At 37.1% G+C, this 21,834-nt stretch overlaps 1 protein-coding gene across 1 annotated transcript; it reads right to left on the bottom strand.

The window, feature by feature from the left end:
- Positions 1–92: 92 nt before the first annotated feature.
- LOC120191802 (protein transport protein SEC23-like) lies at positions 93–16,702 on the bottom strand. Its single transcript, XM_039194712.1, has 12 exons — positions 15,803–16,702; positions 15,544–15,717; positions 14,917–15,078; positions 14,265–14,407; positions 13,326–13,401; positions 13,034–13,203; positions 12,842–12,923; positions 12,380–12,457; positions 11,887–12,048; positions 11,532–11,795; positions 863–967; positions 93–570 (listed from the first exon to the last, which is right to left on the bottom strand). Exons 1-12 carry the CDS (start codon positions 16,547–16,549, stop codon positions 424–426), a joined length of 2,310 nt encoding a protein of 769 aa, XP_039050643.1. The 5' UTR covers positions 16,550–16,702; the 3' UTR covers positions 93–423.
- Positions 16,703–21,834: the final 5,132 nt, after the last annotated feature.

Raw genomic sequence — 21,834 nt, 5'->3', positions numbered from 1 at the left:
ACATAAGACTTGAAACAAAAGAAAATGAGCCATGATATTGCAATTTCCATGTTCATATCAACTTCTCAACCTAAAGGTGTCTTTAAATTCAGTACACAAATACACATCCACTCTCATCTGATTCAATATCCCAAAAAGAAAACAAAAATGGTCTATCAAAATATGTTCCTAATTGAATAAATTCTCACCAATAACCTCACTATAAATTTAGAGAGAAAACAACTCGACTGACCTTTGATGCTATGCTTATTCAATCGATAACTTCCCCACAACCCTTAAAGGAACGATACCTTCTATATTTCATTCATAAATTTGATGGAGAAAGTGAAAACTGGTGGAAGAGTGGATCAGGATACAGAACTCACATCGAATGATTTTTCATACCAATCCGGAAACAGCTAGTCTTGCAACTATTTTCTAAGATTAAGATTGTACAGCCAATTTCTGGAGATGCTCGAAGAAGATTTGTAAGCTTACATCATCCGTAAAGATAACATCTGATCCAGCAGCCATTTCATTGGCGTTATTGTATGTTGCTGATGGGTTCAACTTTGCCAATAAAAATCTTGCCTGCTCAAGGAAACAAAAAAATAAGCCCCTTAATTTAAGCTAATTTATAATGTTTGGTAAAGAAAGCCGATTCACAATTACCATATACTGATTAAGGTAATGAACGCTAAAACCCTTAATTTAAGATTGTGTTGCAAAATTTAAGAATGATTCAAATTGAAGTGATACTTTATAATAGAATCTATTTAGAAATGATGGGTTTCACAAGGGTAAACCAAGACCAATTTTTATGTATCCAAAGAAAATGATTTTATTTTTTTTTAAAATTAAGTCTTTACTGAAATATACTGACCTGGGATCCATGTTGATCACATACAACCAATCTAGAGACAGGGAAGCGTTCCAGAATAATAATTTGTGCATCTGTCTGGGGTGCTTGCAAAAGCTGTGCAAATGCCTGTGGAAAGGGGGGAAATGAAGCTTTAGACAATAGAATCATAGACTAATAGCATACAAAATGGTTTATAAACATGAAACTTAAGCACATTAGAAACTTCACTATATTCTACATTACAATGAGGTAGCAGATCATTGTGATTACTCTCATAGTTTAAATTTCAGAGCTGCAAGTGGTGGAACCAAGGACTTGTTTCTATCAATTCTTAAGATAAAATTTTCACAAGTCTGTAAAACTGAAATAAGAATAAACATTTCCTAAAGGGACCCCGTGATTAGTGTAGACACCCATTTTCGTCTCATTTTTTTTTTATATATACATATATATGTATATAATATATAGTTTTGAAAACATATTTGAAACATTTATATATTATATAGTTTTTAAAACACTTTGAAAATAAATATAATTTTTAAAACGTTTTTGAAAATATATATTATATGGTTTTAAAAACATTTTTAAAATAAATATAATTTTTAAAAAGAAATATTTTGAAAACATATATATATTATATAGTTTTGAAATCATTTTGAAAACTTATAATATATAGTTTTAAAAAATATTTTTGAAAACTATATAATTTTGAAAACGTTTTAGAAAAATATATAATATATAATTTTAAAATACTTTTGAAAATATATATATTATATAGTTTGTAGAAAATATTTTATATTATTATCATTATCATTATCGTTGTTATTTATTTTTATTTTACTTTCATTTTAATTGTCCAGGTCCATTTTGGGGTCCAAGTGAGCCAAGTTGGGCCTGACCCGACCCAGAGCACAGATTAGGGTTCCAACGTCTGTCACAGCGCCGCAACTGGGGATTGGGGTTTGAAAAACCCTAAAATATCATTTGGGTCAACACAGGGTGCAACGGCGCCGCACAGAGGTAACCGAACGGTCAAGAGGCGAAACGGCCAGCCGAAAATCTCGGGACTGACCCATCCCGGGATGACCGGCCACAACAGCAACAACCCCTTTTTTTTCGAGACTCATAACAACCGGTGGGGGTTATAAAAGCCGGTGAGGCCATGCAATAGGGGGAACCCCGAGCGTCAAGTATCACCGAGAACGAACCAACAGTACACCGCCAGAAAACCAAACACACCAGAAACCGAGCAAACTGAACAACAACAGTAGATCATCGAAAGAACCCGAGAGAAAACAGTACCAACAACACCAAACACAGTCGAAACAGAACAGCGAGAGTCCATCACAAAAACGACGGTACACACAAGATCATCGAAAAACAGTAAACCGATGTGTCATATTGAACCACAAACTCATATCAAATAACCAAAAACCATCAAGCCAACATCACAAACAACAAAAAACAACAGTGAACCACGAACCATTCAAAGCCAAACACACCGGGAGCCGAAGAGTCATCGTTGGTGAGGTAATAACCGAAACTAAAAACGTAGATCTACGTTTTTGGGGGCCATTCTGTGGGATTTTATTTACGGATTAGTGTTGAGGAGGTAGAGGAGGTTATTTGGAGAGGTTTGGGTTTTTCCGGCCGTCGGCGGTGGCGGCCGACGCGGTGGGTGGCCACCGGAGTGGTGGTCGGATTTTGGCCGTTTTCTGGGAGAGTTGAGAGCATTCTCTCAGCTGAGGTAGAAAGGATTTGAAAATGAAATGAAATGAGGTGTTTAGCTTATTATATACCAAGGACCATCCTGCAAATACAAGATTCTTAAATCCCTTCCGTAGTCCCTGATACTTTGAGTCGCAATTCATTTTGGTCACTACCTGTAAAGTTACCTCCGAATTTCCAATTTAATCAATTTAGTCCATATATTTTTTATATTTCGTGAATTGGCACCTAACTTTTCTTTTCTCTTTTGCAGTTCATTTTAATACCAATCTAGTCCATTAATTTCAATTTGTCTCAATTTGATCCTCTAAGTCGATACTTTATTTTATTCTTTTTTTTTATGTTTTTTGATTTATCTAACATTTGTCTATTATTATATTTTCTAACATTTGTCTATTATTATATTTTCTAACATTTTTGACTTTTTTAGAAGAACTCCAACCAATCAAAGGTAAGTAATGTGAATCGGGTTTTTAAATTTAAATTTAAACTTTTTAATTCTTGCAATTAAGACAACCGATAAATTAATTGGTACCGAAAGGGCGGTTCAAGGGTGCTATTCTTTCCTTGACCGTAACCGACTCCCGAACCCGACACGCGTCTGGTACAACGCAGATCAAGTAAGAAATAAGGTGTCCGATCAACCCATTTTTTTAAAAAAATAAATAAATAAATAAATAAATGATCAGTGACGACTCCAAATCATTTTTCCTAAGTCGAAGCCCAATTCCGGGGCCCAAACGAAAGACGATTACGACAGCTTGGCGACTCTGCTGGGGACGGGTACGTGAGTCAGGCCGAAATTAATTTCCGGTTGTCTTTTTTAGCGAAAATTACAAGTTTAAATTTTAATTTATTTGTTCGATTCTTATTATTTATCTTTGATTATTTTTTTTCAAATAAATAGTTGTACTAACGCTTTTTAATGATTTCAGATTTTTCAAAATTGTCATCTCTAGCTCTATACCTGAGCTCCAAACCCGTTTTAAGTGGGGGTGAAAGCGATGCCTTCGTGTGAATTTATTCACCGTATGGGCCTAGCAAGTAGCCTTCGGGATTCATATACCTTATGCCTTCGTGTGAATTTATTCTCCGTATGGGCATAAGGGAATGTGTCCTCTCGAGTTTAACTTAGTCCACACAAGCCAGTGATGGGCTTAGGACTAAGGGTCTGACAAGCCCAAGGGGGCACCGGCAAGGAGAACTCGAGTACCTTTTCAGAACCTAAACCGGGAGAGTGCAGAGAATTAGAGCCCACCCCAAGACTTCATTCCAAACCCTAGGATGCTTTGTTTCCTGCTTTATTTTCTGTTCAAAGCATGCGAACTAGACAAATATACGGTTAGGATTTGTTTTAAAGCATGCGGAGTAGATATCATGTGGGGCATGATTTTTCCTTTTTTTTATTATTTTGATTTACCTCACTAACCCTTTTATTTTGTTCTCTTTTATTTGTGTTCATCGTTTGCATCATTTAAAACGATGTGTTGATCCACCAAAAATGTGTTTGTTAAACATGAATAATTTGTATTAATGGACAAAAGGGTTATAATACAAAGAGATAAAAAGCTCAGAAGTCCAGCCGTGGTCAAAGAATACTCAGAGGCAAAGGTTGCAGGGGCAAGACAAGGAAAATATTGCTGACCCAGATGCTCCTTTTGAAAACTACGATAACAAGTGGCGGAACCCCAGCTAAGCTGCAGACCATTATTGACGAATTCTAGAAACAAGTCGATAAACTTCGGATAGAGGGCTCCAATGGCACTTTCGTTTGGATCAAGCTCGACATAGAGTGAAAGCCGGAGATGCAACCCTTCGAGACCCCTTTTGAGGCAAGCAGCCCATCACCTGCACAAGTTTAGCCAAAGGAGCCGGAATGGTTCGACAGGATATTCAACCAATGAAAAAGACGAATCAACTTGTCAGAAGCTGTGCAGGATTTGTACCATTAAAAAAGTTTTTGTCTCTTCAGACGTAACACTTTTATCACCAATAAGGGTTGTTCAGAATAACAATCACATTTTTTGGATCAATGCCTCGGACATTTCATGCATCATATATTTAGACATTTTGCATTTTTTATTTTCTTTGCATTTTGTTATTTTCTTTGCATTCACATTAACTAACATAAACATGTCTCATCAGAGGGAGCAAATACTGGATATACCGCCTCAAACATTGGACACACCCCATCCGCATAACACTCGTTTGAAGAAGAAGAGGATGGAAGCCAGAATTACACAAATCGAGGAGAATATGTTGAAACTACAGAAAGAGCTAGAAGATAAGATAAACCAAAATAGTCGAAATACCCTAGAAACAATCACAAAGAACCAAGAGTCCTTGATTGATCAGATCGTTGCTAAGTTAGTTGGCCTACAACATACCAGTGCGCCTGGGGCAGGTTCATCGGAAGGGATAACTATACAACCTACCCCGCAAGTGGTTATCTCACCTGAAATCTTACCAGAACTTCGAGGGGACTCATCTGCTGCAAAAGCAAAGCCCTCGTCCTCTGTATTCAACCCTAAGAACAATCCGGGTTATTACCATATATCGGATTTGGACGAAGATGACAAAGCGAAGAAGATGGAGAAAAAAATCAAACAATTGGAGGACCAAATGAATATAGACAAAGGAGACCATGACTACCATGAAATCGATGCAGCGGAACTTAGTCTAGTCCCGGACTTGGTTCTTCCCCCGAAATTTAAGTCCCCGGAGTTCGAGAAGTTTGACGGGAACAGTTGCCCATCCGCTCACATCACCATGTTCTGCCGAAAGATGACAGGATATGGAGGAAACGACCAACTCCTGATCCACTATTTTCAGGATAATCTGTCAGGCTCAGCCATTCAGTGGTACAACCAGCTCAGCCGATCAAATATCAAGACCTGGAAGGACCTGGCCAAGTCATTTCTGGAACAATACAAGCATAACAATGACATAAGGCCAGATCGAGTTATGCTACAAAACATGGAAAAGAAGCATAACGAGAGTTTCAGGCAGTACGCACAAAAATGGAGGGACTTGGCTGTGCAAGTTCATCCACCGTTAGATGAAAAGGAAACCCGGAAACTTTTCGTGCAGACCCTGAAGGCTCCATACTTCGGGCACCTGGTGGCGATCACATCAGGAAGCTTTTCAGACTTGGTTATGGCCAGAGAAATGATTGAGTCGGCCATAAAGCAAGGCAAGATTAAGGATGGGGAAGCCAGTAAGAAGCCTCCTATGAGGGAGAGGGATGGAGAGGTTAACAACATCAAACACTTCAGCAAAGGTGTTACAATCTCCAGCCCAAAATCGACTGCAGTTGTACCGTCAGGTACTTCTAAACAAGATTCCAGGAGGGAAAGAGAACATTTCGACCCTATTCCCATGACCTACGAAGAGCTTTACCAACAACTTCTTGACACCTATGTAGTGTCACCATATCCAGTAGAACTCATGAAGCCCCCATACCCCAAGTGGTATGATGAGAATGCGTATTGTGAATATCACGGCGGTGTCCCAGGACACACAATTGAGAACTATTACGCATTCAAAAGAGTCGTACAGAAGATGCGAAACCAGAACTGGATCGACTTCAATAACTTGGGGGCATCCAAGTGAGGAAGATCATTTCACTTGAGGCATTCTGTTTGAACTTGTTTCCCCCCCCCCCCACTTTTTCAAGTTTTGTAAAAACATTTGAATAAATTTATGCTACTTTAAAGATTGTAAGCAATGAATCACATTTGCAAACTCGCAATTCTTTAAATATCATCTGAATTAAGAAACTCTATAAATGATTCAAAGTTACAGATCTTTGACGAAGTAACATGATTTAAAAACAAGGACTTTGACCTTACCCAGAATATACACTCAAACACCATACCCTACTCTTGCAATTAACCAATATAACCTTTTCCTTTCATAAGGTGCGGACAACATGAGGCATCATGTACATATGACAATTACTATACTTTTTGTTTAAGACGTTCAATGACGATGAGAATCTTTACAAATGAAAGAGTCGAGTAGGTGAATCCGGTTTAGGTCAGTTGCTTGAAAATTGAACTCTAAAGATGAAATTTTTTACTTTCAACAAACACCTAGGCTATAACAGGTTCTTCTTGACAATCTTAAGAAATTAAATCCATAAAACTGAGCTATTCCACTAAGGCAATTGATTACAGAGGAAACTCGAAAGCTCTGGCTTTATGAATAGATTGTATTCAAACCATGACATTGCTCGGACACTTGGCAATTCGGTGTTTGCTCCACTGCTCTTGTCAGGCTGAAGACTCTGTGATGAGATGAACCCTTCAGTTAACTTGATAAGAGTGATTATAATATTAAGTTGTCCCTCTAAAGCAATTGGTTAAATGCCCCGGCTTTATGGATTCAGCTAGCCATATAATGACAAGTTAAATCAAATTTATCTAAGCAAGAAATTTTCGGTAAAATGGACTAAGGGAGTTAAAGAACACCTGTTATAGTCAACTACACACGAGCACTCAAGAATTTCATTTTTAGACCGATATTTTTTGCACTACCTTGGTTAGAGAAGCTTGCAAAGCTTGAACAAATGGAAGATTTCAGAGGATCGAAATAAAAGGTTTAGTAATTGATTAAGTTAGTTGCATCATTTTATCCGCGCCTAATTGAAATGCCAAAGCATGGTTCGATATTTCAAAAAATGACATTTTTTTACCAAAACCTTAAAAAGGAGGCCAAACTAAAGCCAACTCATCCATTTGAACATTTGTCAAAGAGCTGTAACTCTGAAAACGTTAAAAGAGCTATTGATTCCTTTGATATTATTTGAACTCACGTTTATAATTTGATTCAATTGCGAATAATATTTTACAGCATTTTTATCATTTTCTCTCCTGAACAAGAAAAATGAGAAAAACATTTTCAAACAGACAATCTCGGATATGAAATGTCTGTAAAGCCCAAGCTCGAGAAGCAAATGGGGCACGATCGATTCCATGGACCAGATTGGCAGACAAAGCACGAGACTCCATCCAAGAAATAACACATAATTTATTCATGTTGCATGCATCTTAGACATACTTAGGTGCATCACATCCATTATTTTAGCATGCATAATTTTGCAGCTTTCAGAGTCAAGCTTCGACTTCAGGATGAAGGCTACTCGACTTGCAAGCACCTTTAAAGAACGATGGTGTAACTCAGCAGCAAGAAGCTACACCTCAACCGACTTTACATATCTACAGATCTCAGAACCAATTTCAGATGGGTTCGAGAACCAATTCAGATCAAATTCAGTTCAGCTCAACTCAACAATGAGCAACATGTTTCTAGTTTATGTCTTCAAGCCAGATTTCAATTCCACAACGGAAGATATTTGGTTGTCAGAATTCATCAACGGGCTTTCCCATAAAATGGGAGTCATCCAAAGATTGTCTTACTTGGTTCTCGCTCAGAGGAACCACCTGAAGAATCATGACCGGCTTCGACCCGTTAAGGGAAGCCATTTTTTTAAACAAACTATTTGTAGCATAGCTTAAGTCTAGAAGGGCTATCTGCCAAAGACCCCTGAGTTCGATTACACTCAGCTTCGAGGGCACATCATTTACAGCATAACTCAAGGCTAGAAAGGTTATCTGTGACCAAAAGACCTTTGAGTTCGACTACGATCAGCTCAACGACACATCATTTGCAGCATAGCTTAAGTCGAGAAGGGCTATCTGCTAAAGACCCCTGAGTTCGATTACACTCAGCTTCGAGGGCACATCATTTGCAGCATAACTTAAGTCGAGAAGGGTTATCTGCCAACCAAAGACCTTCGAGTTCGACTACGCTCAGCTCCAAGGCATATCATTTGCAGCACAACTTAAGTCTACAAGGGTTGTCTGCCAACAAAAGACCTTTGAGTTCAACTACGATCAGCTCAACGGCACATCATTTGCAGCATAGCTTAAGTCGAGAAGGGCTATCTGCCAAAGACCCCCGAGTTCGATTACACTCAGCTTCGAGGGCACATCATTTGCAGCATAACTTAAGTCGAGAAGGGTTATCTGCCAACCAAAGACCTTCGAGTTCGACTACGCTCAGCTCCAAGGCATATCATTTGCAGCACAACTTAAGTCTACAAGGGTTGTCTGCCAACAAAAGACCTTTGAGTTCGACTACGATCAGCTCAACGGCACATCATTTGCAGCATAGCTTAAGTCGAGAAGGGCTATCTGCCAAAGACCCCCGAGTTCGATTACACTCAACTTCGAGGTCATATCATTTACAACATAACTCAAGGCAATAAGGGCTATTTTTCAATAAAATTGTCGAATTCGACTCTATTCAGCTCGACGATACCTCAATCACACTACTGTTCGGCTGCAATCAAGGTTTTCAAGTCGAGAAGAAGACCTGGGTTAACCGTGCCTTAGTGACAAGAAACTATTTTCTGACAGCATAGCTTAAATCGAGAAAAGCTATCTGTCAACGAATATCTTTCGAGTTCGATGTCATTCAGCTCAAAGGTCTATCAACCACATGGTGGAGTCAAAGAACTACTTTCTAGTCGAATTTTTAAACTAAAGTCTTTAAATCGAGAAGAAGACCGAAGTTAATTGCAATTTGGCAACGAGAAGCCACATTCCAATTTCAAATTCCGAACTACGACTTTTCATTTCGAGATGGACTCGACTTCGCTACGAATGAGCCATTCATAACCCCATTCGACATGGAGTTATTCTATTCAATCTTCAACTCCACCGGACGAAAATTTATGTCTTTTTGTCTTTGTCCTATTTTTCATTCCACGAATTCGTTCCACGAAAAAGGACAAAGAGGGGCAGCTGTAGACACCCATTTTCGTCTTTTTTTATATATATACATATATATGTATACAATATATAGTTTTGAAAACATATTTGAAACATTTATATATTATATAGTTTTTAAAACACTTTGAAAATAAATATAATTTTTAAAACGTTTTTGAAAATATATATTATATGGTTTTAAAAACATTTTTAAAATAAATATAATTTTTAAAAAGAAACATTTTGAAAACATATATATATTATATAGTTTTGAAATCATTTTGAAAACTTATAATATATAGTTTTAAAAAATATTTTTGAAAACTATATAATTTTAAAAACGTTTTAGAAAAATATATAATATATAATTTAAAATACTTTTGAAAATATATATTATATAGTTTGTAGAAAATATTTTATATTATTATCATTATCGTTGTTATTTATTTTTATTTATTTATTTTTATTTTACTTTCATTTTAATTGTCCAGGTCCATTTTGGGGTCCAAGTGAGCCAAGTTGGGCCTGACCCGGCCCAGAGCACAGATTAGGGTTCCAACATCTGTCACAATGCCGCAACTGGGGATTGGGGTTTAAAAAACCCTAAGATATCATTTGGGTCAACACAGGGTGCAACGGCGCCGCACAGAGGTAACCGAACGGTCAAGAGGCGAAACGGCCAGCCGAAAATCTCGGGACTGACCCATCTCGGGATGACCGGCCACAACAGCAACAACCCCTTTTTTTCGGGACTCATAACAACCGGTGGGGGTCATGCAACAGGGGGAACCCCGAGCGTCAAGTATCACCGAGAACGAACCAACAGTACACCGCCAGAAAACCAAACACAACAGAAACCGAGCAAACTGAACAACAACAGTAGATCATCGAAAGAACCCGAGAGAAAACAGTACCAACAACACCAAACACAGTCGAAACAGAACAGCGAGAGTCCATCACAAAAACGACGGTACACACAAGATCATCGAAAAACAGTAAACCGATGTGTCATATTGAACCACAAACTCATATCAAATAACCAAAAACCATCAAGCCAACATCACAAACAACAAAAAACAACAGTGAACCACAAACCATTCGAAGCCAAACACACCGGGAGCCGAAGAGTCATCGTTGGTGAGGTAATAACCGAAACTAAAAACGTAGATCTACGTTTTTGGGGGCCGTTCTGTGGGATTTTGTTTACGGATTAGCGTTGAGGAGGTAGAGGAGGTTATTTGGAGAGGTTTGGGTTTTTCCGGCCGTCGGCGGTGGCGGCCGACGCGGTGGGTGGCCACCGGAGTGGTGGCCGGATTTTGGCCGTTTTCTGGGAGAGTTGAGAGCATTCTCTCAGCTGAGGTAGAAAGGATTTGAAAATGAAATGAAATGAGGTGTTTTAGCTTATTTATATACCAAGGACCATCCTGCAAATACAAGATTCTTAAATCCCTTCCGTAGTCCCTGATACTTGAGTCGCAATTCATTTGGTCACTACCTGTAAAGTTGCCTCCGAATTTCCAATTTAATCAATTTAGTCCATGCTTATATTTTTTATATTTCGTGAATTGGCACCTAACTTTTTCTTTTCTCTTTTGCAGTTCATTTTAATACCAATCTAATCTATTAATTTCAATTTGTCTCAATTTGATTCTCTAAGTCGATACTTTATTTTATTCTTTTTTTTTATGTTTTTTGATTTATCTAACATTTGTCTATTATTATATTTTCTAACATTTTTGACCTTTTTAGAAGAACTCCAACTAATCAAAGGTAAGTAATGTGAATCGGGTTTTTAAATTTAAATTTAAACTTTTTAATTCTTGCAATTAAGACAACCGATAAATTAATTGGTACCGAAAGGGCGGTTCAAGGGTGCTAATCCTTCCTTGACCGTAACCGACTCCCGAACCCGACACGCGTTTGGTACAACGCAGATCAAGTAAGAAATAAGGTGTCCGATCAACCTATTTTTTTTAAAAAAATAAATAAATAAATGATCGGTGGCGACTCCAAATCATTTTTCCTAAGTCGAAGCCCAATTCCGGGGCCCAACCGAAAGACGGTTACGACAATTAGTATGACTTTAATTTCAGGCATGATTGAAAATTGCACATTATAAACATGCTGGTTCTGAAATAAATATACAATAAGCCTAGATTCAGGAGGAATGAACGAAATGAACATACCTGATGTTCAGGCTGGTTCTGATAACCCATGTTGCGCCACTGTGCTATTGTCATGCCATGGAAAATTACAATACTAAAATATGAATCCAGCAACAGAATACGATTAGCCGAGATGGAGGCCACGTCCAATAACGCTGGTTGGGGTAGTGAGTTAAATGAATATGATATTAATGATGGTTGAATCATGACGGCAGCATTTGTAATATTCTCCCTGTTTAATAACATGCGAAAATAGGCAGTTTCATCTGGACTGTTGTTAAAAACCTGACACGGAAAAGGGGGAAAAGGCCATTATGAAAATAGGTCGAGTAAATATTACTAAAAAAGGTAGCATATTAGGAAAAAGGAATACTACCTGCACAAATTGTGACCGCCGCAGATTAAACATAAACTGAGGGAACAAAGAAAAACAAGGGTTTAATGTAAAAGATGATGGATCATCCTTTCGGTAGTCGCCAAATTTGGAACAAAGTCGAATGAGATTCCGGTCTAGCCACCTTGTAGCATCAAACCCCTCCTAAAAGAAACAGAAAGCCATGATTAATCAAGGGATTAAGTAATAAATAGAAGTAATTACAATCAACTGAGGAGCATGTTACTGTTTGTGCCAAAAATATACATAGAAATTATAACAAAGGGAATAAGAGCCGCTAAAAACTATGATGGTTAAGAGAGTATTCATATCCAATAACATGAACACATAATAAGAGTGGGAATTATTCAATAAAGAATAGAATAATGAAATAAGCAGAGCACATATCAGCTAAGTAAATTATAACTTAACAATGTGTACATTCAAAGGAGATAAGCAACTGGTAGACAGTTGAATAAAAGACTTCCTAAATTACCTCCATCTCCATTTTCAGGGCAGTTACTCTTGCCATTACAACAGCCGCAGTCTCTTGATCGAAACCTTGTATTAGTTCCTAGAAAGGAGATAATATTCACTGTTAGCATTAATTAATTCCAACAAACATAATCAATCATTACAATATCCAAACCAAGACATGTATGGCAGTGAAACTTATACCGATCAGCTAGCCTACCAACATTTTTTTTTATAGAAGTTGGAGGTCTCATTAAAAACTCTCTTCGTATTCGTTCACATACTAAAAGTATGTTAACGAACATTGGAAGGAAGAAAAGAGTACCTCAAATTTTATTGATAATAATACCCGATACAAAAGACACCACGGAATATCCTCTCATGGTGATGTTTAACAAAACAAAAAAATGGGACGAAAAGGAAGAAGCAAAAAGATACACCTAGGTGCTATTTAACCAGTTCAAATAACCAAACCTAAACTAACCTCTGGACTAACAGCACTGTCTACCCATTGTCTAGTCACAGTTGTAACTCGAAGCATTGTTTTACCCTCACGGTCTTGATAGCTGCGATAAAAACTTCAAAATCAAATTACTAAAAGAGAAAATTAAAAGGAAAATAAACATATAGTTTAGATGTAAATAAAGAGGGGCCTTTTGGAAGTTTGGCAGTAAACCTTGTAAGAAACTGCAAATAGAGCTGTGGATTTGCAACTCCAGGAGCATTTGATCCAGTTGATGAAAGATCAAACAAAACAGTCAAGCAAGTACTCTTGTCAAGACCACACATTTTCCATGATGTAGTGTTTCCCTCCCCAATGACTGTGTCAGCAACATTAGGTCCTTTCTGCAATCCTCAAAGTTATCAGCTTAAGTCCCCATAAATACAAGTAAATTCTGTCTACAATTTATAAAGTGTGTCTGTGTCGAGATATTGGAAGATGTAACAAAATTTCTAAATTGCCCAACCTTCTCCAAAGATGTGCAAGGGCCAATAACCCCCTGGATCTTGATGTCTTTAGAACAGTTGATCTCAAGGGTGCCACTAGGAAAAAAGAAAAAAGTGCATATGATGAGTTTTAAATGTATACTACAACTAAAATAGTTCATATTTCTTGGTGCTCCAAGCCATGCCACAGCAAATCAGAGGTTACAGATAATGCATGCCAATGTACAAACTTAAGCTACAGCATGTGCACATACATTACAGAAACAGTTCATTTACGGAAGTCAGCACTAAAATTGAAATCAGAAATTATACTCCAACTGCAGCAAGGTAATACCTTTATTACTTTAGAAGATGCAAGCACTTTCATTGGCAACATTTACATAAAAAGCCCATTAAGCTGAAAGATAGGGTATGCAGGGTCGAATCCAGAAAAATTTTAACACTACATATTTTTCAATTTAAAAATGTAATAACTATATATATATATATATATTTGGGTTGAATCTATAAAAAATATATCAATTGGGCCAATATAACTTTCTAACATAACTCATATATTTTTATTTGAGTGATATTCTATTTTTCTGGACATGAGGTGAGCCATGGCCGAGGCCTACATAAGTCCCTGAGTGTATGTATGCCTACACAAAATACCAGTGTTTACAATTTGATAAATTTTGCTCTGCGTCCAGAAAAATAGCAAGTTCAAACAAACTTTTATGTCAAAAGTTTACTCTCTTCGGAGCAGCATCACCTAGTGCTGAGTGATATCATAACTTAAAAGCATTCTAGGTGGTTGGCACATTTAGAACTCAATAAAACATACACAAGGCCGACTGGAATGGGATCAAAAATGTACATTAAGCAATTAAAATGCAACTATATAGTAATTTACCAAGAAGCAGGTAAAAGTATAGTAAAAAGGTTGAACAAGAAATTGTGTGAAAAGAGAAACTAACTTAAAACATAGGCCAAGAGACTGTTCCCCATCCTCAAACATGCGCTTGAAAGAGACTTTGAACACAGAATGACCAAAACTTTCTGCTAGAACAACAAGGCCACCTGTTCTTTCAACTGCAACTTTCATTTCAGCAACCCCAACCTGAGAAAACACAAATACCAATTACATACTTATGTACAGTTCACAATGTCAGGATTACTATCGTCTGAAGTCATTAGCATTCATTTAAAATAAAAGTTTTGCACCCATGTTAAACATAATAAGTATTAGCATCCACAATTTCTTACATATAAAACATTTAAATTACGAGCTACCATGCTAACAAGCAAGGGGGTAAGCATCAATATTATCATATTTCCAGTGCATCATATATGCACAGTGAGTAAAATCCAAATGCAAGAGAGAGAAGAAAGTTTTGCAAAATAAGAATTACATATTCCGCTTCAGCAGGTTCATCAATGTTTAAATTTAATCCATGGGACCAGTTAAAAGACACAAAAGAACCGAAAAACTTGTCAAGCAAACCCATCCTTAAGAAGAGAATCAACCAGTTTGGAAGGAACATTGACAACAGAATTATTACAGACAGATTTAAGGACAGAAAGGAGTTCAAATATAATTGGAGAACCTAAAAAGTAGCTGAGACATACCTGATCAAGTGCTGATGCAAAAAGGTCGAGAACATGACCCTGACTAACCAACTGTTTAGCAAGACTATCATAGAATTTGACGGCTTTCTTAAAATAAGGTGCAGCATCCTTATCAAGATCTTTATGAGAACGTACAGGCTCTGACAAATCTTTTGATACAATCTGCAAAAATCATATAAACGGCTATCATCTTGATGAGTGAAAACAAACAAGAATGTGTTAACCAAGAAGTGCTGGACGCTGATAGTTCATTTAAAATGAAGAGTCCAAGCAACATAGCAACCACTATAGAAAAGAAACTGTAACCATACTAGCAACCATTATAGAAAAGAAACTGTAACCATACAGAAAATTAAAACCCACCAATATACCAGTGGCGTAACATTGAATAGAGCTTTCAGGATGGCAGCAAATATAAGGACCATACTCTATACAAGTTATAACAAACCATTTCCAGCTCAACAATATAAGCTATTTGAATTGGGTTTGTTGGTCAATAAACTTCTTAATATTCATGATAAAACAAATTATATATACTTTACTATCAACTGTATAAATTTGATTGTATCATTTAATCGTGTTGTACGTAAGAATTCAACAGCTAAACAAAGAGTTCAATGGCATTACCGTCCCAGGGCCTTCAGTACATGGACCACCAACCAGGGCAACAATCCGAGCACCAGTACCTGGCAAGCAAGCTCCAAGCAATCCAGCTGCAACACTTAAGGCCACTCCGGTGCACCTTAAAGCTCTCTGCCCCGCTTTTACAGACCATTGATCCGTTTGTAACTCGTCCAATAACTACGGTAAAATCAACCAACCAATTAATATAAAGTTCAACAACTTAAAAAGGATTTCCCACAAAAAAAATGATAATAAAACGCACCGAATTCAGCGTAAATTCACAATCAGAAGCAGGCAACAGGAACCTATTAACACCAGTATTAGTGTACCCATTTTGTAGGCCTTTAGGATGCCCGGGAGTTGGCCGCCGGCCGGCAGCACCGAGGCCCAACTGCTCCAACACCTGCTCCTTGGAAATCTCCTTGCTACCCCTGAAAACATAGACCTTCGACATATCCGAGAACCCTAATTCATGGACATGAGCTTGAGTCCCAAACGAAACGAACCCAACAAGTGCGTTTTCCGGCAACAACCCAATCACCTGCTTCATCGCTGATTTGACAAACCCAAGCTCTTCCTCGATCATGCAAGTGTCCAACACGAATACAAACACCGGCGGTAATTGAGGAGCACCGGCAGGATTGTTCGGATCGGGATAGAGCGTGTACTGCACAGTGGTGTATTGCGGGTAGAGTTCGCACGGGAGGTTCGTCTCGGAGATCATGGCGTAGTGAGGGGGGAAATGGTTGCGCTGGTAACAGAAAGGGCAGATCCAGATCTTGGCTGTGAAGTCAACGCGCGCAAAGGCGTTGAGAGCAGCTGAACACGTCCTGCACCGTAGAGGCGCGTAAGGCAGCGTGGGGATGTCCGGATGCGGGCGGATCGGAGCGATGGTAGCCGCCAGCGGTATCACGCACTTGCTGGCTTCGACTTTGGTCCGCGGCCAAACGTTCCACGTCATCCGCACGGCGTCGATTCCTTCCGGATCGGTGTTGGCCATTTCCGACATGGTTGAAAACTATATCAAAAAAATGGGGGGGGAAACTCTTTTGAATTAAAATTGACTAATATTTTAGAAATTCAGTGAGAATTTAGAGTATTTTCTTTCCTTTTCTTTCCCAAAATTTTCAATTTTTTTTTTTTTTTGATTTTGGGCAACCCCAATTGAAACTGTAGAGAAAGGGGTCACCTAGAGATGACAGAAGAAACGAAGAAAAAGAAGATTTCGAAAACGAACAGTGAAAATAAACCAATCTGATCTCAAGTGGCTATTCAAAGTGAACATTTTGTAATTAAGGAAAGTTAGGATCTTTTACTTATTAATTACAATTTTCTCTTAATTTCTTCGTCAATTAATATTTAGTAATGAATATGATATTATTAAAATAAATTTAAAGTTATTGTTTTAAAATTTTCAAATATATATTATATTGAATCTTAACTATTTATCAATAATATATATACTCTAATCAATAATAAATTTAAAACTATTATTTTCTTTTATTGATGTGTCGCTCATTCTTTTTTTTCGTCTTTATTCATCGCGACGATATTAATTTTAATATTTAGTTATTAATTTTTAATACATTAATTTTTTATTTTTCTTATATCTTATCTTTGTTTTTTTCCAAATAAGTCTGCTTGTATAACACATTTTCATCTATTTTTATGACTCGTTTTCTTCTATCTTTTGACACGTTTTTCAATCGTTTGACCTTTATTTTCATTTATTTGTTCTAAGAGTTAATTTGGCATTATCACGACTGATCAAGATGACGTTTATCTGTTATCTTATTGATCTTCCCTACTTTATACCCTTATATTATAATTGGATATTCGATTGTGTTTGTGGATAACTTTACACATTGCTCAAGTGATTTATGATTTGTCGGTTGTCTTTAGTAGATTGATCTCTTTTTATGGTTCATTTACCGATGCGATCAGATCTATTTGTATCTATCTTTGTTCGAATTTCTTGGTTAGGTTTTTAAAATATTTCCTTATATGGCCCTTATGTGTGTGAACACCAATTTTCGTCCGCCCAAACTACCCAAAGTCAACAAGCCATGCATAGTGGTCCCTCTACCATGGTTAGCTAAACTCCCGATTTTTTGGCACACCTCCCTCATGCAACCACCGCCGGTTTCCTCGGCAACAACCATAACCAACAAGCATTTTAGTCCCGTTAGAGTTCTAAAACTACACGGAGACATGTTTTTTTCTACTATAAATAAATGTAAAAAAATTACATTCGAGGGATACAAAATAACGAGAGAAAAAATCGAGGAAAAAATGGGGGTATTCGGGGGAGGATTTCGAAAGAAAAAAATTAAAAACTTCAAACGAAGAAAATATAGAGAAAAACTGAGAGAGAACCTAAAAAAGAAATAGAGAAAGGTAGAGTTTTTCTTCCTTTCTCCTTGTATCGATCGTCGTAGGGGAAGCTTGAGTGAAGATAGTCATCGATTTGTGGCGAAGAAGGAGACGAAGTTGAGGGTTCTCTGAAAATGTAGAACAAAAAAGAAAGGTTAGTGTTTTGTGCTCTCTCTCAAAAACGACGAGGATGGTGAGGAATGAAAAGTAGGGTTTTCATAACCCAACATTTAGGTTATATACCAGGAAAAGGAACGTCATTTTTTTCGTGAAAAATGGGAGGGATTCAGCGTGTTTTTGAAAGTGGGGTAATATTACATTTGGTCCTCCTAAGTTTGTAAGTTGTTCACTTGATCATTGCATGAAATGTGGGTTATTGCGTTTTGAGCCCATTTAATTTCTTTACGTTTTCATTATAGTCCTGCCTGTTCATGCATATTTTGTTATTATTATTAATATTTGACTTTAGTTCCAATGTTTGTATTTTTTTCCTTTTAGTCACTGATTTCAGTTGTTTATTTTTTTTCAATGTTCGAATTTGGCTATGAAATTTGTAAGTGTTTCATTTTAGTCACCATTTGGTATTTGATTTAATTACTGTGTGGTCCTGTATGTTTACTTTATTTTATTTTAGTCCTTATTTTTTAATTTTTGGGTTCTTTTCATTTATTGTCCCTGTATTATTTAATATTTGATATTTAGATTCTGGTTTATTTGTAATTTTTATCCTGGTCCTTTAAGTTTCTATAATTACTGTTTGAGACTTTAAGTTTTTGTTTTTGTTATTTTAATCCTTTAACCTTTTGTTTTTTTATTATATATATATATATATATATATATATATATATATATATATATATATATATATATATATATATTCTTTTAATTCCTTATTTCTTCTTATATTGTTTATATATATATATATATTGTTTTTTTACATTTTAGGGGTAATTTCAATTAATCAAAGGTAAGTAATTCGAATTGAATTTTTAAATTTCGATTTAAATTTTAGTTTTCGCAATTAAGACAACCTACAAATTAAATGGTACCGATAGGGCGGTTCAAGGGTGATAATCCTTCCTTGACCGTAACCGACTCCCGAACCCGACATATTTCTGGTAAAACACAGATCATGTAAGATAGTGTTTGATCTACCTAAATATTATTTTAAAGTAATCGATGGTGACTCTAACCCAATTATTCAAGTCGAAGCCCAATTCCGGGCCCAACCGAAAGACTGTTGCGGCAGCTTGGCGACTCTGCTGGGTACAGGTAAGTGAGTCAGGCTAAGGTTATTTCCAATTGTTTTTAATGAAATGGTAAGTTTAACTTTTAAGGTAACTTTTCTAACCTTATTACTTACTTCTGATTATTTTTGTTTTTCAAATAAATAGTTGTACTGACGGTTTCTCTCAATGATTTTAGCTTTTTAAAGATTTTTTCCACCAAAGGCTCTAAACCCGAGCTCCAAACCCATTTTAAGTGGGGGTGAAAGCGACGCTCCCGTGAGAATTTATTCTTCGAATGAGTCTAGCAAGTAACTTTCGAGATTCATATAACGTATGCTTTCGTGTGAATTTATTCTCCGTATGGGCATAAGAGAATGTTTCCTCTCGAGTTTAACTTAGTTCACACAAGCTTGTAATTGGATTAAGACTAAGGGTCTGGCAAGCCTAAGGGGAACCAGGAAGGAGAACTCGGGTACCATTTTTAGAACCTAAATCGGGAGACTATGAAGAATGAGAGCCTATCCCAAATCCTTATTTCAAACCCTAGACTATTTTTAATATTATTTCTTGCTTTATTTTATGTTCAAAGCATGTGAACTAGAAATTTATGCGGTTAGGACTTATTCAAAATCAACTTGCGGGATAGAGATCATGTCCGGTAGGAATAATAAGCATGTGGGGTAGATATTATGTTGGGTAGGACTTTTATTTTCATGATTGTTTTTTTAATCTTTACCTCACTAACTCTTTTCCTTCTTATTCTCTTTTATTTTAATTTCATTTTTTGCATCATTCATTCAAAAAATGTGTTGATCCACAAAAAACGTGTTCGTTAAACATAAATAATTTGCATTGATGAACAAAGGGGTTATAATACCAGAGATGAAAAGCTCAGAAGTCCAACTATGGTCAGAGAATACTCAGAATGGACCGGGATTTACACTGTGCACACCAAAAGTCAACTTTTTTGAGCTGACAAGGGTTGCAGGGGCAAGACGAGAAAATGTTATTGACCTAGAGAGCTCATTCAAAGACAACATGCCACTATTGACAAATTCAAGAAGCAAGCTTCAGATAGTTCCTATCGACGGAGGACTCCAATGGCACTTTCGTTAGGAACAGACTCAGCAGAGAGTGAAAGCCGGATATGCAGTCCTTCGAGACTTTTTTTGGGGCAAGCAGCTCGTCACTTGCACAGTTTAGCCAAAGGAGTCGGAACGGTTCGACAGGATATTACATCGGTGATAGAAAAAATACAGAGATCTATACCATCAAAATGTTTTTGTCTCTTTAGACGTAACACTTTTGTCTCTAATAAGGATTATTTATAATAACAGACACATTTTTCGAATCAATGCCTTGAACCTTGCATGCATTATACATTTAAACATATTTTGCATTTTGCTATTTTCATTTCTTTACATTTGCATTACTAACAGAAGCATGTCTCCTCGAAAGGAACAAACATTGGATACACCACCTCAAGAATTGGACACACCCCATCCGCATAACACCCGCTTGAAATAAAAGAATATGGAAGCAAGAATCTCACAAATCGAGGAGAATATGCTGAAGTTACAGAGAGAGCTAGAAGATAAGATAAACTAGAGTAGTCTGAGTACTCTGGATACAATCATGAAAAGCCAAGAGTCCTTGGTTGATCAAATTGTGGCCAAGTTATCGGTCTACATCAAGCAAGTCCACCTGGGGCAGGTTTATTAGAAGTGGTAGCTAAGCCACCTACCCTGCAAGTGGTTATCACACCTGGAATCTTACCTGAACTTCAAGGGGGCATATCTGCTACAAAGGCAAAAACCCCATCAATTGCAAAGATACAGACTGTTGTATTTAACCCCGAGAACAATCCGGGTTATTATCATATGCCGAATTTGGACGAAGATAGCAAAACAGAGAAGATGGAGGAGAAAATCAAGCAATTGGATGACCAAATGAGGATAATAAAATGAGACCATGACTACCATGGAGTCGATGTCGCAGAACTCAATCTAGTCCCAGACTTAGTTATTCCTCCGAAATTCAAGTCCCCAAAATTCGAGAAGTTTGATGGGAACAATTGTCTATCCGCTCACATCACCATGTTCTGCCGAAAGATGACAGAATATAGAGGAAATGACCAACTCCTGATCCACTGCTTCTAGGAGAGTCTGTCAGGCTCAGCCATCCGGTAGTACAACCAGCTAAGCTGATCATATATCAAGACCTGGAATGACCTGGCCAAGTTATTTCTGGAACAATACAAGCATGTCAATGACATAAGGCCGGATCGAGTTATACTACAAAGCATGAAAAATAAGCATAACGAGAATTTCAGACAATATGCTAAAAAATGGAAGGATTTGGTTGTACAAGTTCATCCGCCCTTGGATGAGAAATAAACTCTGAAGTTTTTTGTACAGACCCTGAAGGCTCCATATTTTGGACACCTTGTTGCAATCACATCAGGAAGCTTTCAGACTTGGTTATGACCGAAGAACTGATCAAGTCGGCCATAAAGCAAGGCAAAATTAAGGATTGAGAGACCAATAAGAAACCTCCTATGAAGGAGAATGATGGAGAGATTAACAACATCAACCACGCCAATAAAGGTGTTACAATCTTCAGCCCAAAATTAACTGTAGCTGTACCGCCAGGTACTTCTAAACAAGATTCCAAAGAACTTAAGAATGAAAGG

This window comes from Hibiscus syriacus, unplaced genomic scaffold, assembly GCF_006381635.1.
Source record: "Hibiscus syriacus cultivar Baekdansim isolate YM2019G1 unplaced genomic scaffold, ASM638163v2 tig00116971_pilon, whole genome shotgun sequence".
Lineage (NCBI taxonomy): Eukaryota > Viridiplantae > Streptophyta > Magnoliopsida > Malvales > Malvaceae > Hibiscus > Hibiscus syriacus.
This window is presented reverse-complemented; position numbering and strand designations above follow the sequence as displayed.

Bases quoted from the DNA above. Each gene is read 5' to 3' on its own strand.
- LOC120191802 (XM_039194712.1), bottom strand. From the start codon at position 16,549: ATGTCGGAAATGGCCAACACCGATCCGGAAGGAATCGACGCCGTGCGG. The intron at 14,408-14,916 runs GTATGTCTCAGC...GTGTTTTCTCAG, and splicing joins TTGCATCAGCACTTGATCAG to GTTGGGGTTGCTGAAATGAA. The intron at 968-11,531 runs GTATGTTCATTT...CCCTTTCCACAG, and splicing joins AGAACCAGCCTGAACATCAG to GCATTTGCACAGCTTTTGCA.